This window comes from Periophthalmus magnuspinnatus, chromosome 1 (genome assembly GCF_009829125.3).
Source record: "Periophthalmus magnuspinnatus isolate fPerMag1 chromosome 1, fPerMag1.2.pri, whole genome shotgun sequence".
Classification (NCBI taxonomy): Eukaryota; Metazoa; Chordata; class Actinopteri; order Gobiiformes; family Gobiidae; genus Periophthalmus; species Periophthalmus magnuspinnatus.
Genome location: NC_047126.1, coordinates 22,039,928 through 22,054,604, shown reverse-complemented (window position 1 = coordinate 22,054,604; position 14,677 = coordinate 22,039,928). Strand labels below are relative to the sequence as shown.

Here is a 14,677-nt window from a genome sequence, read left to right as displayed (position 1 = left end):
GATAAAAATCTAAATGTCATGATATTGATTAGTAATGTTATGTTCAACTATAATTATGTCAAGCTATTTCTGTGTTGCATTCAAAAACCAAAAAAGGTGGAAAAAGTTTAAAGTATATCGTTTATGTAAACTCTTTATTTGTAATACAATACAAAACTATTACTAACCTTCATAGTTGGACTTTCTCAACAAACTTTGGGAAGGATGGAATCATTTGGATTTCACTGAAGCATTCTTTCTGCCAAGGCCGGGAGCATCCACCGCTTTCACAGCAACAGTCCAACGGTATTATTGACCACCACAACATGCTCATCAATTCACACATCTCGACTTGTCCGACCATTTTGTCTGGGCTTACAAACAAATCCAGCGTGAAGGGAGTCGATAAACTGGGTACACGGTCAATGATCGCACCAAACTCGCCTAAGAGGAACCCCTCCCTCCTCCTCCTCCCAGTGCCTCTATTCATGCGAGCGTCCAGGGCTTTCTACAAAGACGGTCTGAGACTCTGGTCAGGGCGGCTATCACTAGGCAACAGGCGTTCAGGAATCCTCAGGCCAGAACAGAGCCAGGATGCTTGTACAGCGGCTATGTGCCCAAAAGCTTATGACGGATACTTTTAACAAACTAACCGTCAAAAAATACAGCCATTTTAGGTAAAGCGTTGTATACAAAGTGCAGCGTGAAAAGGACAGTGGCTTATTTGTGTTAGCAAGAGCTTAGCTGGTTTTAACCGAAATATTAATAAAGGGATTAAAATTGTAATGATGCGGTTTTGTTTGGGGGCAGATTAATGTGCTTCGCTGCTTTTGAATGCACCAGATTATGTTCATATGTGTGGACTGCATTGTGTTCAGCTCAGTGTTTTTGTGGTTTAAGCTAGGACAGACTAGTTGCTCCATTTACAGGAGCTGAACAGGGGATGTGTTTTAGGGATTAACTGCTTAGGCCAGTAGTAAAACAATGCAGTATTAATGTATAGTTATTCTCTGTCATGGTGCTTTTTGTGGGACAGCCCTCAACATAATTCAGGGCACTGTGATGCCAGAGGATGTTTGAGTAGTTTGACTTGGGTTAGTTTGTCATAGGAAGAGCATGTAGAAAAAAAACAAAAAAACAATTACTGATCTGTGTCAACATGTTCAAATCAAATAATTTACTATTAAAATGCGTAATGTTGATTTATTCATAATCCAAAATTACTATTGCCATTACAATGTGTCGTTTATATTGGTAGCAAATGATCCTTAAAATGAACTTGTTCACTTTAAAGACTGTATTAATTAGTGCACAGTCTATGGACAAAACTACCTTGGCTAACCTCAGGTACTACATTTTAAAGAACTGAATGAGAACACCAGATCTAATCCATATTTATGTATAAATAAGAATATAGAGGTCAATATGCCCCTTGCCAGTTTTTATGGGTTATTGTGACTGTCATTATAAACAACTGAATGTATCATTCCCATATTAGTAGGAAAGCGCTCCCACTGTTGTGGTGTGCAGTCAGCAGTTCATGTGTAATGTGGCTTGTAAATCCTGTGTGACATCTGCTCAGATGGCTCCCTGTAGGTTGAATAAACTAAATCATTTGCTTTATTAAACATGAAGGATGCCTTCACATTAGAAACAAAAACACACAACTGATATGCTTGAAATGAAAAAGAAAAACCCACATTTTATTGCACTTAAGTTATAAGAAAATAAAATTCTAAGTGAATCAAACAATACACAATACCTTTAAGGTTTTTTTCTGACGGTTTTCTTTTTGCCAGGCAGTTTTACAGAAACTGAAAATAAAACACCTGTGACAAATCTGATTCTCAAACCAGATCATAAATTAAACAGGGAGAAACAACAAGAGGAGATAGAGCCATTGTTTTTTCTGCTTTAATATACAGTGTTATAGCACTTTCACAGTTCAGCTTGAGTTGTGACTCTTGGAGATTGAGAGGGTTTTGTTGTGTTGTGGTCTGACAGCACATGGGGCTCAGGGCTCCAGCGCTGCTCTCCTCTGTAGCTTCAGACATCATTGAATGAACCATCACACAAGAACAACACTTCTCTCACACAGCCCATAGTCTCTTTGTTTTTGTGGCATTTGAACATTTCCCCAAAGAACAAGCCCAAAGAGCGATGTCCCCAGGAATGTGTTTACAAGTAGCCCATGACACACACACGCGCGCACACACACACACACACACACATGCACTCACACTCCAACAGTGTACATCCCCCATCCTCTGCAGGCGGCACGCCTCGCCGCAGCCTCGTAGAGGCACGTTTGGCTCAAGTTTCAGTGGCAAAAACAAACTAAAATCTAAATGTCGATGTTAACTTTAGTTTTGTGACTTTACGTCCAAACAGTTCAATTTGGAATTTTGCCTGGGACTAAAACGTCGCAGCAAGTTAAAGTTCATGTCTTTTCCATTGGACTAGCAGCATAGATACAGTTTGGCCACTTGGGAAACATAGAGGGGGAGGGGCTGCAGGCCGACAGCAGAGGAGCTCCACTTCCTCTCATAACAGCACTGCACAGCTGGACTGAAAACCTCTGGACAGCATCAATGTGCTACACACCCACCATGTGTACAACAGAAACAAACTACTCCAACAAAATAACCCTGTGACGTATCGACAGCAAACCTAAAGTGAGCAGGTTCTAATACTGGGATCGGTTCCTATTGGCAACGGCAAGGACAGAAACAATTACAACAGGAAACTCATATGATAAAGCAAATGAAAAGTCCTGAAATTCACAGTTGTGGTTGTGAGACACTGTAAAGAAAAACCTAGTGAAAACCAAGTGGAAAACATGAAAGAAACGGAGTGACAAGAAACGAGCCTGACCCCAGGCCCCGCCCTCGGGCTGGCAGCCGATGGTCTTTCAGCTTTCACTCCTTCACAACAAGCAGCTCATAAGGTGTGGAAATGCACCTGAACATCTCCCTCAATCTCTTTGTGTACACGCTGTCTTCACTGCTCGGCTCCAGAGCAAGTGCAAGTGTTTGTGGGCATCGACGGGTGACTTTAAAAAATAATATACCTCTGTACATGTCCCAATCTGTCAGGCGTGAGATAAAACCAAGTCTGCGCAAAGCTAACCAACCCGACTGGGAAATGACTCCACTCAGTTCCTGCTTCCTATTATCTTCTCATCCAATCAGAGGCAAGATCCCTGCCCCGTGTCCCGCCCGGTCCCCCTGACATAGAGCAGGGTCAGTAACACGTGGCCCAGGGGACGGGGTGGAGGACGCGGAGGACAGGACGGTCGCTGTGCGAGGAGGACATCCGGGTGGGCTTTTCCTGACACCCGCCCCCCTTTCTTCCCTCTCTCTGTCTCGTGTTGTCCTATGTCCCCGCGGTGTCCCCCTCACTTCATGTCTACGTCAAAGTCCAGCACGAGCAGCTTGGTCTCCTCAGTGCCGTTGCGACTGCCCACAGCACAGACCAGTTTGGTGTTGGACGCTCGGATCCTCCACACCACGCCCCCACTGCCCCCACTCTCCAGGGTCACCAGGTTGCGGATGAACTCGCCCGTCTTCAGGTCCCACAGTTTGACTGTGCCGTCGTCCGAGCTGGTGATGACAAAGTTCTTGTTGAACTGGAGGCACGTGACGGCGCTCTGGTGCTTGTGTGGACCTGTGGACAGATGGAGAGAGAAGGCAGATGTGTTAGAAATTCTCTAATATCACTAGTATTTAGTTCAGCTATTCGGCGTCCTTGGGAGCATGGTGTTATTATGGAAACATTATTACTTTCAAACAACTTTGTTTATACATATACAGTATCAGTCAAATGTTTGGACACGCCTAAATATGTTTGATATTTTAGATTCAAATTCCTAAAAGTAGTCTAACTTCAAAAGTGCTGCTGACAAAGCAAACTCTTGGCTGTCTTTCAATGAGCTTTATGATAAAGTCTCCTGAAATGGTTTTCACTCCACAGCTGTGCCTTGTCACAGGGTCAAGGAATTCCAAGAGTACAAAGCCGTGAGCAAACCAAAGGGTGACTATTTTTAAAATCTAACATCTAAAATCTAAAATTTGTGTTGAGTCAAACTATGAATGAACGCACGTGGAATCTTAAAAATAAGATTCCACGTGCGTTCATTCATAGTTTGATGCCTTCAGTGAGAATCTACAATGTAAAAAAACACTTTTTTCATTTGTTCACGTTTTATTTACGTGTGTCCAAACTTTTGACTGGTCGTGCATGTAAATATCAGATAATTAACATTGAGTCATGCTAGTAATAGCTAACATATGAATATTGATAATATGACAGTCCTGTAAAAATATCAACATTTGTTCTTTAAAAATAACCAGACAGACATATGTTGTATATCAAAGAAATTACAATAAAGCTCCTTTATTCAAGTGTCCTCCTTCACTCTCTGACTGCTGTATTGTTTGGAAGAACATACATCATTTACCATCCTAGCTATCCCTAATAGATGGTCAGAGGAGTGGTCAGGGTAGAGGAGGAGGAGGAGAGGTGAGGCAGAGGACAAGGATTTTAGCGGAGTTTTAGCCTGTACTTTTTGGGTTTTACTTCAGAAGACTCTGCAGGCAGCACAGAGGGATACAGTGGGCTAGTGCTGCCTGCACAGAGCACCACTGATCTCTCTGCAGCATCAAACAGTCTGTGAACTTCAAAAATGTCTATTCTCACAAAACTTGAAGATTACATTAAAAATGGTTTGGACGGAGAAGTTTTCAATGAGTCATTGTTTTTGTTAGCATAACTGCTTTGGTACAAAACATCGTCCATTGTATGAAAATTCAAGAATAAAATCTAAATATAACTATTCAAGCCTATGGTTCCTTTCCAAAAACATATGATATTTTACATCAGATGCCCATCCCAGTGCAACCAGCTGCATTATTGGCAGAAGCAAAGAGTGAAATCGTATCCAGGGTCGCAAGAAGCATGTTGAATGTGAAGGTTTAACGTACTGCAACGGAAAAACCCCAAACACAATGGCAGCAGGTGCTTTTATTACTTTAGTCAAATACTTCAAAAGTACACAACTTTGACACCTTTTTGTTCTGACAACTGCATACATCGTAAACATGTGAATAGGTTGAGTTTAGAAACAGAGCCGTGTCAATTGGAAACAGGACTCTGCACAGACAGAACCGAGAGCATGAGTGTGTGAGGAGGTGATGGAGGGAAAAGTAGCTCCTCTTTTTGGACCTGGGGCTGCTCTGACTGTGTGGTAGAACAGACAAGCTCGGGCTTGTCACTGTCAATGCACCTTCTTCCCCTGCTCCGAGAAAGAGGGAGGGAAAGAGAGGGGGAGGAAGAGACAGGAAGAGAGAGATGGAGAAAGGGAGAGGGGGCAGTGAGAGAGCAAGAGAAAGAGAAGGGAGGAGAGAGAGCACAAGAGAGACTGAGGGAGAGTGGGGGAGAGCGAGCGAGATGGAGGGAGTATGTGTGATGTACGCGTCCTGGCAGCTGGCCACAGTCAAAGTCAAGATGGCGTCCCTTGGTGTGCCAGCCCTCACAGAGCTGACTCATTTTTGAGGTTAGGTCTGTGTTTGTACAGTGACGGAGCTCAGATTTCCCAGAGGGCACCGAAATGAAATGAAATTAATCAGGGTAAAGGAAATGCATGGGAGTACTGAATCAAGGGGCTGCAAATGAAATGCTCGCCGCAGGTATATATCAGGTCACATGTGCTAGCAGCTACATATAACAAGATCACTTTACTCTATTGAAAACTAAACTGAGATCTTACATCTAACACAGCCAACTACAACGACTATTTCTCATCTGTCTTGCCACAGTATAGATATATTGTATGAGCAGCTACTGAGGTCAAACTATGTCAGCTGTGTACTGCCTGCACTTAATTATAAAGTATTTTATTGTGTGATTAGCATGCTAGCTGTTGTTAACTTTACAGCAACGGCAAAACACCGCTCCGGTCTCTGAAAGACAGTAAAAACCAGATACAACGTCTTTAATTTGACCTTGAGTAGAAATGAAGCTGAAATGACAATTTTGCAGGACTATTTATTCAGGACTATTTATTCAGGACTATTATTTTTCAGTTCAGTTCATGACTATAGCTGAACTGCTGACATCCCCATCTTGAAATTGTTCCATAGTAATTCAAAGATGGGATATTATGCAAAACTATTTTTTTCTACCATGTTATAATGCTGTTCCTTCATCAAAAACATGCCTGAAGAGATGTCATCCATGTCTATTTGAACCCTCCTTACAATTAGCTGTAAGATTCTGTCCATTGCTGCGCCCACAAGCCTATATCATCCATGCTCCCACACGATAATTCTCCATAAATACACAAAAACATGATACAAAACTGTCCACAACAGCTTGACAAACCTGATGTGATGTGCAGTAGTTTCATTAGTGGGACGTGCGCTGATTGTGTTGTGATTGCGCTCTGAAGGGGGAGTGACTTAGGGCAGAGCAAAGGCAGGGAAGACTCGGAGCGTCAAAAATGAAAGTACATAGCATGTTAATATGCTGTTTTCGGTGAATATGGCATTTTCAAAACAATAAAAGGTAACATGGTGATATAAATATGTTATGTGTTAGCAGTTAGTACCCCATAGAAGTAAAATACGACCCCTCTTCGCCGTGCTCATTCCTATTATACTGCTCCATTAGGTGCTTAAACTGTTACCATCAAACAAAGCAAAACACTTTTAAAAGAGCACATTAAGAGTCCTTCTGTCAACAAGCCATCCCATCTTTGCTCTTAGATCTGCTCTTGGATCAAAAGGCTACGATGTCCCTCTCCACTCCACTGCCCCCCCTCCCCTCCCTTTGACCAGTGCATTACCACAACAAAGCCCTCTGTCCTGTCATTACCTCGGAAGTTCATGTCAGGGCCCATTGTCTTATTAAAACACACTAATGAATAGCTCAAACTGCCCCAATTATGTGACCCACAAAGATGGCTAACCGTTGCCTGGCACGGCCCTCCCCCATCTTCTTTATCACGAGACAAACAACCCCCCCTCTTCCCCTCCAGGCTGTTCCTAGGGCATCCTTTTGTCCGTCCCGGTTTTTCGGAGGAGCGGCGTTCTGAGTGGTTTTCCCTAATGGGGCTGTTTAGATGCGGGAAGGCTGGTCGCTGTTGCTCACCGCTGCTAGCATCGGAGCGGGATTTGCGGCTTCCCGTGAGGCGCTAATGGAGTCGGAGGTGTTTAAAAGGACACAAAGAGAATGAGAGTGTAATCAGCGAGCAACAAGCCGCATTTTTCGCTAAAGACTGCCACACACTTGGAATATTATGAGCGTTTTTTTCCACTTCTGGAGTAGTTTACAGAATGCAAATGGGATCAACGGTGGGGAGGGGGATTGGGGATAATTTGTTTAGGCAGGTCTGAACATGCAGCTCCCATTGCAGCCGTTTAAAGGGTTGTACTTTGGAGCTAGGAGGTGTAATTAGGCCATGTTGTCTCAATTTCGTTACGGTGTCGTACTAGACATACATACGGAGTTTTACTATGTAGTTCTTGTGATGTTTTTGAAATTGTTATAAGCTACACCAAAGATTAAAAGATGCACAGGATCCATTCAATTATATTTGATTTATATACATTACATAAGTTTGGACTCACCTTCCCAATGTTTATACTTTGTTTACTACTTTCTACATTGCTGATACATACTGCAAACCCAAAATATATGAAGCAAGTTGTTTGGAATTATGTAACAAAGAAACACATGTTTAATAAAGAGATCTGAAATTTCACTGAGGAGGTGTTTATGGGTTATTCAAAGCCTTTACATTTATCCTTAGAGAACATGCTGAATGCCATCTTGATTGAAATTGCCTTGTTCATTAAAAATACTCCTTATTTTGACACTAGAAAGGACAACTTCTCCAGTGATGGAACATTTAGCTTCTGCCACCAACATATAACCCATCTGTATTGCTACTGAAGCCTGGAGTGGAGGACTGACCTTGGAGTGTCTGCAGGCACTGGCCCGTCTTGATGTCCCAGATCTTGACAGTGGAATCTGCGTTGCCCGATACCAGGATGTTGTCCTTGAGCTCCATGCCGCTGGTCAGAGACTGGTGTCCCGTCAGCGTGTGGATGCAGTTCCCTGTCTCCACATCCCACACCCGGATAGAGGTGTCCAATGAGCCGCTCACTACATGGATCCCATCAAACTGCACGGAACAAGAGAAACGTTCAGTGTTTTGTTTTTTGTTTTTCTAATAGAAATTTGAAAGTTTTTTTTTTCAATGATTAATGCAAGACAAATAAATAGAGTAAATAGAGAGTAAGAGAACAAAATCAATATGTCCAGGTCAAAAATCAAATTATATTTTAACTATATATTGGGAAATAACTAAAAAAATGTTGAAATTGCAATAAATTTAGTTTCTTGCTACATGAATTTTGGAAACTTGATACTGGAATTTTAACAATTTTCAAACTATTTTCCAAAATACTGTTCAGCCCTAAAATTTTACATAGAAAATGTAAAAAATCAAATCAAATGTAACAAATCAAATGTTCTCAGCTAAAGTGCAACGTGCATAGTCATCTAAACAGCACCAAGAGGACACTTTGAGGAAACGCTGCAGGTCAATGATGCAGAGAAGACACAAGATCAGAGCTTTTACAATCAGATTAAGGCAGAGCAGAGGTGAAAGGAGCCAAGTGAACAGCCCTGCAGAGCAAATCCAGAGGGAGTGTTATTGTAAAGGGTGTGCGCTATTGGAACAGGGAATTAGCTGTGGTATGTACATGAGATGGGACTTTTGACATTTGGTAAACAGTGGAATTAGCTCAAGATTTCCCACAAAGACTTTCACATAAGCAAAAACAAGAGCTACAGTCAGGTAACAAGCTATTCAAATCTATGAAAGTTACAAATAGAAAAAAACATTGAAGTGCCTACTGCTTATACAACAGATCTGTACCGGGGAAAGATACATTTTTACATGGGGAAAAAAATAGAGTAGGGGCTCTTTAATTAATGTCTAAAAACTCATAAATACGTATTTCAATCTTTAAATTTAGAAATTAAGAAATGCTCAGAAAAACACTACATTTATTTTTTCATGGGCCTACCTGTAAAGAGTAGACTCTGTTGGTGTGTCCTTGCAGCGTGTGGAGGCAGGTTTCTGTCTCGGGGTCCCACACTTTGACCATGAAGTCGTAAGCTCCGCTGACCACCCTGCGCCCGTCGTACTGGACACAGCGCACAGCAGCCACGTGGCCCATCAGAACGTGTAAACACTGACCGCTCTCGATGTCCCACACTCGAAGTGTAGCATCCCGAGAGCCGCTCACTACCCTGCGGAGACAAGAGAGGAGGGGGTTACTACAGAGGTAACATGGGACTTGTTTTGATGTTAACTGTGCTATCTATGCTACTTCAAAACTTTTAAACAGCAAAATACGTTTATTTTAACGAAATTGGTCACATAATTTTGGTAATGTCATTTTTCAGGCAGTTTTTTTTCATTGATGGCAGCAAAAATCAGAATTGCAGCATTATGATTTCTTCACACAATATCTATAACTCAAAATCAACATTGTGAAATCCTTAAAACGACAGTATGTAACTTTTTAGCAAAATAGACAAATAAAACAACGATTATTCATTTTGGTGGTTCATTTCACTGAAAAACTGCGTCCTTATTGTGAACGGGCTTGAATCTTCACAGAAGTCTTATTTGGCCTAAAGGAGGGCCTGCTCCTGCTTGTTTCCATGGAAATGTTGTTCATTTGGCTATAATCTTGCACAATAAAATATAAAACTTGTCTATCTCCATGGAGAAGTATGGTTTTAACTTTCTATTTCCATGGAATCGTGCAGGTGATCTGCCACCTCCAAAAAGTTACATACTGTGCTTTTAACTTGGAAACACAAATTAAAGACAACCCAACTCATTGACAAAATTATATATGAAAAATGTCAGTGACTATATAGTTAAGCTGTAAAACATTTACTTGTAAAGCTTTGACCATCTTGACTTATCACTTCCAAAAAGTTCTATTCCACTTAAAACTTTTTACCAGGGCATTATTTAAACATGTCTGTATTGTGCTGTTCACAAAATGACAAACACTATGACATTTATAAAATTGTTTCTCAGTTAATCCTTACAACATCCAAGTACAATGTCATTTAACCCAAGGCGTGGCAGAAACCATTTACTTAAGTGTGTTTAAATGTAGAGGAGCAGTTTTCTGACAAAAGGTCCACCTGTCTGGGGTTTCAGAATGGAGCATGGATTTGAATAGGCTACACAAGGGTTCATTCACAATCTTGACAGTTGCATTGATAGAATAATGAAGCAGGTATGATGGTTAAGCTCTGGCAAACAGTAACCTAGAGCGTCATCGTCGTGTTAGCACTTGAATGTACAAACAGAGTATTGACCCACTGCAGAGTGGAAGAAAGGACGCATTATAAGCACCCGACGGACAAGGAACTCCCTACAGGAAAATGACATACCACACTTTTACAGTGTTTCTGGCATTTACATCAGCTTTTTTAGATGATTTACAAAAAGGAAGACAATTTTAGTGGATCGCTTAACTAAATAGTCTCTGTGCACATCAGCACGCTAGCTCGCTCAAAGCAAACAGTCACTTTTATTAAAATCGGAAAACATAAAATAAACATGTTTTATATGTAGCATACTTTAGTTTGTGGTTTAATATTGATTATGTCTCAAAATTAGCATTAGCTTTAGCATTGAGACACAAACATCTTCCTTTCTAAACACAGTAGTGACCTCCAGTGAAGTATTCATTATTCATTAAGGCGCACTCTAAACATCATTATGACCATGTTCTGTTAATTAGATGACACATTGGTTCAATATTGCCAAATAGTATTTTTTTTTATTTTATTTACTATGACATTTTCTCAATTAGAGCACATTCAAATCCTAATCGTGCTTCAGATTCACACGTTTAGTCCTTTTTACCAAACACCCCAGTCATTAAATGAAAAAATCTCCAACATGTTTGACCGACTGCCTGCAGCTCACAGCGTTGGCAGTGGCTGAAAAATCAAGTGTTACACAAAACCTCGGTGGGCCCTAGGGCAGAAAGAGCACTTGGACTCTCCGGAGTGCAGTAGTGAGTGAATGGGTGGACTTCATAGGGTCTATTTAACCACTATGAGGCTGCATGCTCACTTGGGCACAGATATGGCCCTCCACAGACTCGCTCTTTTGCCTGGTGAGGTTACAAGTCTCCTGATAGTGGTCTAGTGGTAAGAACTAGCACAATGTACGAATGTAGCTCTGAAGAACCACTGTCCTATTGTCTAGTTGGCCTAATGCAAGTAGGACACTCAAAGTATTCAGCAAGGTAGGATTATGAAGAAACCATTATCTAGACATGTAATGGATTATAATAAATTAAAGGTATATTAAAAATGTATACAGGAGGGTTTCAAAGTTTTTTGTTGATACAGCCCAGGTAAATTAGAAAGTCGTTTGATAGCATATGGCAAACTAGCTCAAAATTAAATTGAAATTAAAGTAATCTGTCACAATAAGTATCAAATGAAATACAGTTTTTACACTGCTAAAACATATTTGGGCTAGCTGATTACTGGGCAAAAAAATCAGCAAAACAATTGGCAAAAACTGGGCAAGTTAGCTGACAGGGCCAATTTTGTCAACTGCTAGTGCGTCAATGTTTTCATTTTAAGCATGTACTTAAACTAACTAAACTTAAAAAATTCAAAACTTACTCTGACTATTATTAAATAAAATAAATAAAGATAAATTATAGTACTTAAGTGTAAAAACGTTGGGTAAATTAGCTTATTGGTGGCAGTAGCTGTAATTCTCAACACTATAAGAATTAATGTGAACTGCAAAATTGAAGAACCCCATTTAAACTAATTATGTGAAACTAATTATACCCATCGGCTGTAATTATTACTCATAAACAATCTTATCAAATATATTACATTTCTTATCCTTCCATCAGACTGCTGTCTCCACACTGTTGCGCCACTGTTTTTTGACAAAGAGCCATGTTGCTATTAAACCTAGCAATGACCTGTTCTGTTATTTTAAACTGATAATAATCTCATTGCCTGGTGGGAGGTACCTTTTCTCGTGTAGATGCATGCAGCGCACAGTTGAGGTATGTCCGTACAGGGTGTGGATACATTCTCCGGTCTCGGCGTTCCAGACTTTGAGCGTGCGGTCCGTGGATCCGCTTATGATGATGTTGTCCCTCATTTGGGATGACCAGACGCCTCCCGTGTGACCAACCAGCGTCCTCAAGCACTGTAAAAAACACACACAGAGAAGTCTTTTTAAATCTCAAAGTCTACGCGTAGATCTTTGAGCAATAAGAAAGTCACATTTGGGATTTGGGATTCGGTCCTTGGCGGGCCTTGGTTTTGCCTTTAGGGAGAATCCAGACAGACGAAATGAATGTGCAGTGACCTTTCAAAGAGAAGGGACATCTACTGTTCGCTCCTGCTGCTGGAACAGAGCAAATGTTGCAGCTTTTCTTCAGATTTTTTAATTGGCTCAGCAGAAAAAAGGACATTTGTGGCACCTTTCAAATGGAGCAGTAAGTAGGCCTGTCATGATATGTACTATATCGATTTATTGTTCAAGATATGATCTGGATCAATACATTTTGGGGCTCATTATTTACTGTGTGTATAGTTTCTTTGCAATAATGGGGAGATTTTGTCATTTTTGTTGTAATGCGATAAGATTTGAGGTGTAGAGGATTGAAAAGCCAAGTACTGCTTCATTCTGTCTTTTATTATAGCTCATACCTGGACGACTGAGGGGTTACACAGAACAGTTAATTATAATTATTCCTATCCATAACATATTTAAACTGTAATTAGCTGATATAATCGTTAATTACCATTATTTTGGCCATAATAATTGCATCACCAAATCTGAGGCAGACATACTTCAAGTAGCAAAGGATTGTAGCATAAAATTTACTTTGCTTTCTGCCATTTGGATTTAAAACGGGCACTGCTTATGTTACTTTGAGTAAAAGTATAAAACGGTCCAAAAAACAAGAACATGTATTTTCAGTATGCATGTGTTTAATTTCCTTAAGCTTTTCTTATGTTTTGAAGTTTATGATGGAAAGCCTCAAAATGTGAAACTGCCAAACTATTTTACGATTTGAAGCAGAAACAAACCCACATTAATAATTAACTAAAGAAGGACCTTTAATTGCATGTGCATACGATTGGAAAAAGTGTGACGATACTATATATCAAATACCATATAGAAAGGATTACCATTACATTAGCTGTGTCAGGCTTTGTAAATTATGCAGTGCCTGTGTGAAGTCACGGTTTACATAGCTTTGTGGCGACGCAAGCCTCGTCAGGGGTTTCCACAGCGACCAAAACAACCAAAACCCTCAAGAGACAATGTAACTCCTCTATACATCCACAACACTCCATGAAAAAGAATCACATTTATCCCCATTAACCACACTAGATTGCATATTGATTACAGCGGTTATGCAAATCTCCGCTCGATAGCATTTGCATATCTTGTCTATTCTGTCTCTACACTCATTTAACGGCTTCTATTCGAATCCGGTGGGCTTTGGTTGCCAGGTTGAGAGCGTGCGTTGAGCTGGAGTGTAACCCCCTTGACTATAGTCGATAAGCCACAGAGGGGTTTATTGCAGAGAGCGGAGGAGAAAGAGGATGCGCCTGCCATAGGGATCACTTCATTAACTACAAGCTAACACAGCGTGACCTAACAATCAAACACAACTGCTCCACTATGGGTTTCCCGCTTTATCACCATCGTCTTGACTGTTACCGAAGGAGTCATTTTTTTTAAAGGCCCTTCATAAAAATCATTCAACCCCCATAATTAGTAAAAGGCAAATTCAAAAGTCAACAAAAAAAGCACAAGTATCGCTTCAGATCGGAGTTAAAAGACCAGTGTGACGAATTGTTGATTTTTAACAGACTATAAAATGGAGTAAAAATGTAATGTAACTCTGTGATTAGCTATCCATGGCTTAAGTAGTTTGAAACACTTTTCCTTACAGATGAAATATCGTTGAAATTCTAAGTCAAAATGGATTCAATGGTCATAAACAAAAACACAAAGTTCTTGCATTAAAAAAATGAATCATTAGATTAGTTTTTAAATTCAGCTGAGAAATAAAACCTTTCACAAACACTACAATGTCAACACTACAATTTCCACTTCTTTATAAAAACAGCTCTGTGTAAGGAAAGCGTGAACGTGAAGTAGTATTAGCACATTCTAAATCCGGTATCCGTTTATGCCCGCATTCAATTTTTCTTTCTTCTCGTCTTTTTGAGAGGGATGGATACAAGGGCTTTCTAGTCTTTTAAAGCTATCAGAGGTGCATTCGGGAACAAAAAAATCCCAGTGTGATTAGAGCCCACTCCAAATGGTGCGTGGGAAGAAAGCAGAACCTTCAATGGAGGATTTAGCCGTCTTTATCTGTGGAAGATTAGCTTCGATGATCAGACCTTGGACGTAGGGTGTGCTATTTTTTCTAATTTTCTTTAATCACAATAGTAAGTGTTGAAATCTGTTAATGGATTCTAGATTATGATAATGTGCTGTGTTATAACCTTGTATTAAAATGGATCAGACCCTTGAACTTGGAAAGTGGAGAGTCAGCTTTGAAAAGGTTAAAACAAACCATTTAAGGTCAGG

The 14,677-nt window shown here is 40.4% G+C and overlaps 1 protein-coding gene across 4 annotated transcripts in view; it reads right to left on the bottom strand.

The window, feature by feature from the left end:
* Positions 1-1,655: 1,655 nt before the first annotated feature.
* Positions 1,656-14,677, bottom strand: part of fbxw7 (F-box and WD repeat domain containing 7) — a 121,876-nt gene continuing 108,854 nt past the window's right edge. For all 4 annotated transcript variants that reach the window (XM_033983790.2, XM_033983865.2, XM_055223776.1 and 1 more), the window contains 4 exons: positions 12,087-12,268; positions 9,075-9,300; positions 7,954-8,164; positions 1,656-3,645 (listed from right to left, as the gene is read on the bottom strand). In XM_033983790.2, coding sequence (XP_033839681.1) covers positions 3,377-3,645; positions 7,954-8,164; positions 9,075-9,300; positions 12,087-12,268 — 888 coding nt within the window. In that variant the 3' untranslated portion in view covers positions 1,656-3,376. The remainder of the gene's footprint in view (positions 3,646-7,953; positions 8,165-9,074; positions 9,301-12,086; positions 12,269-14,677) is intronic.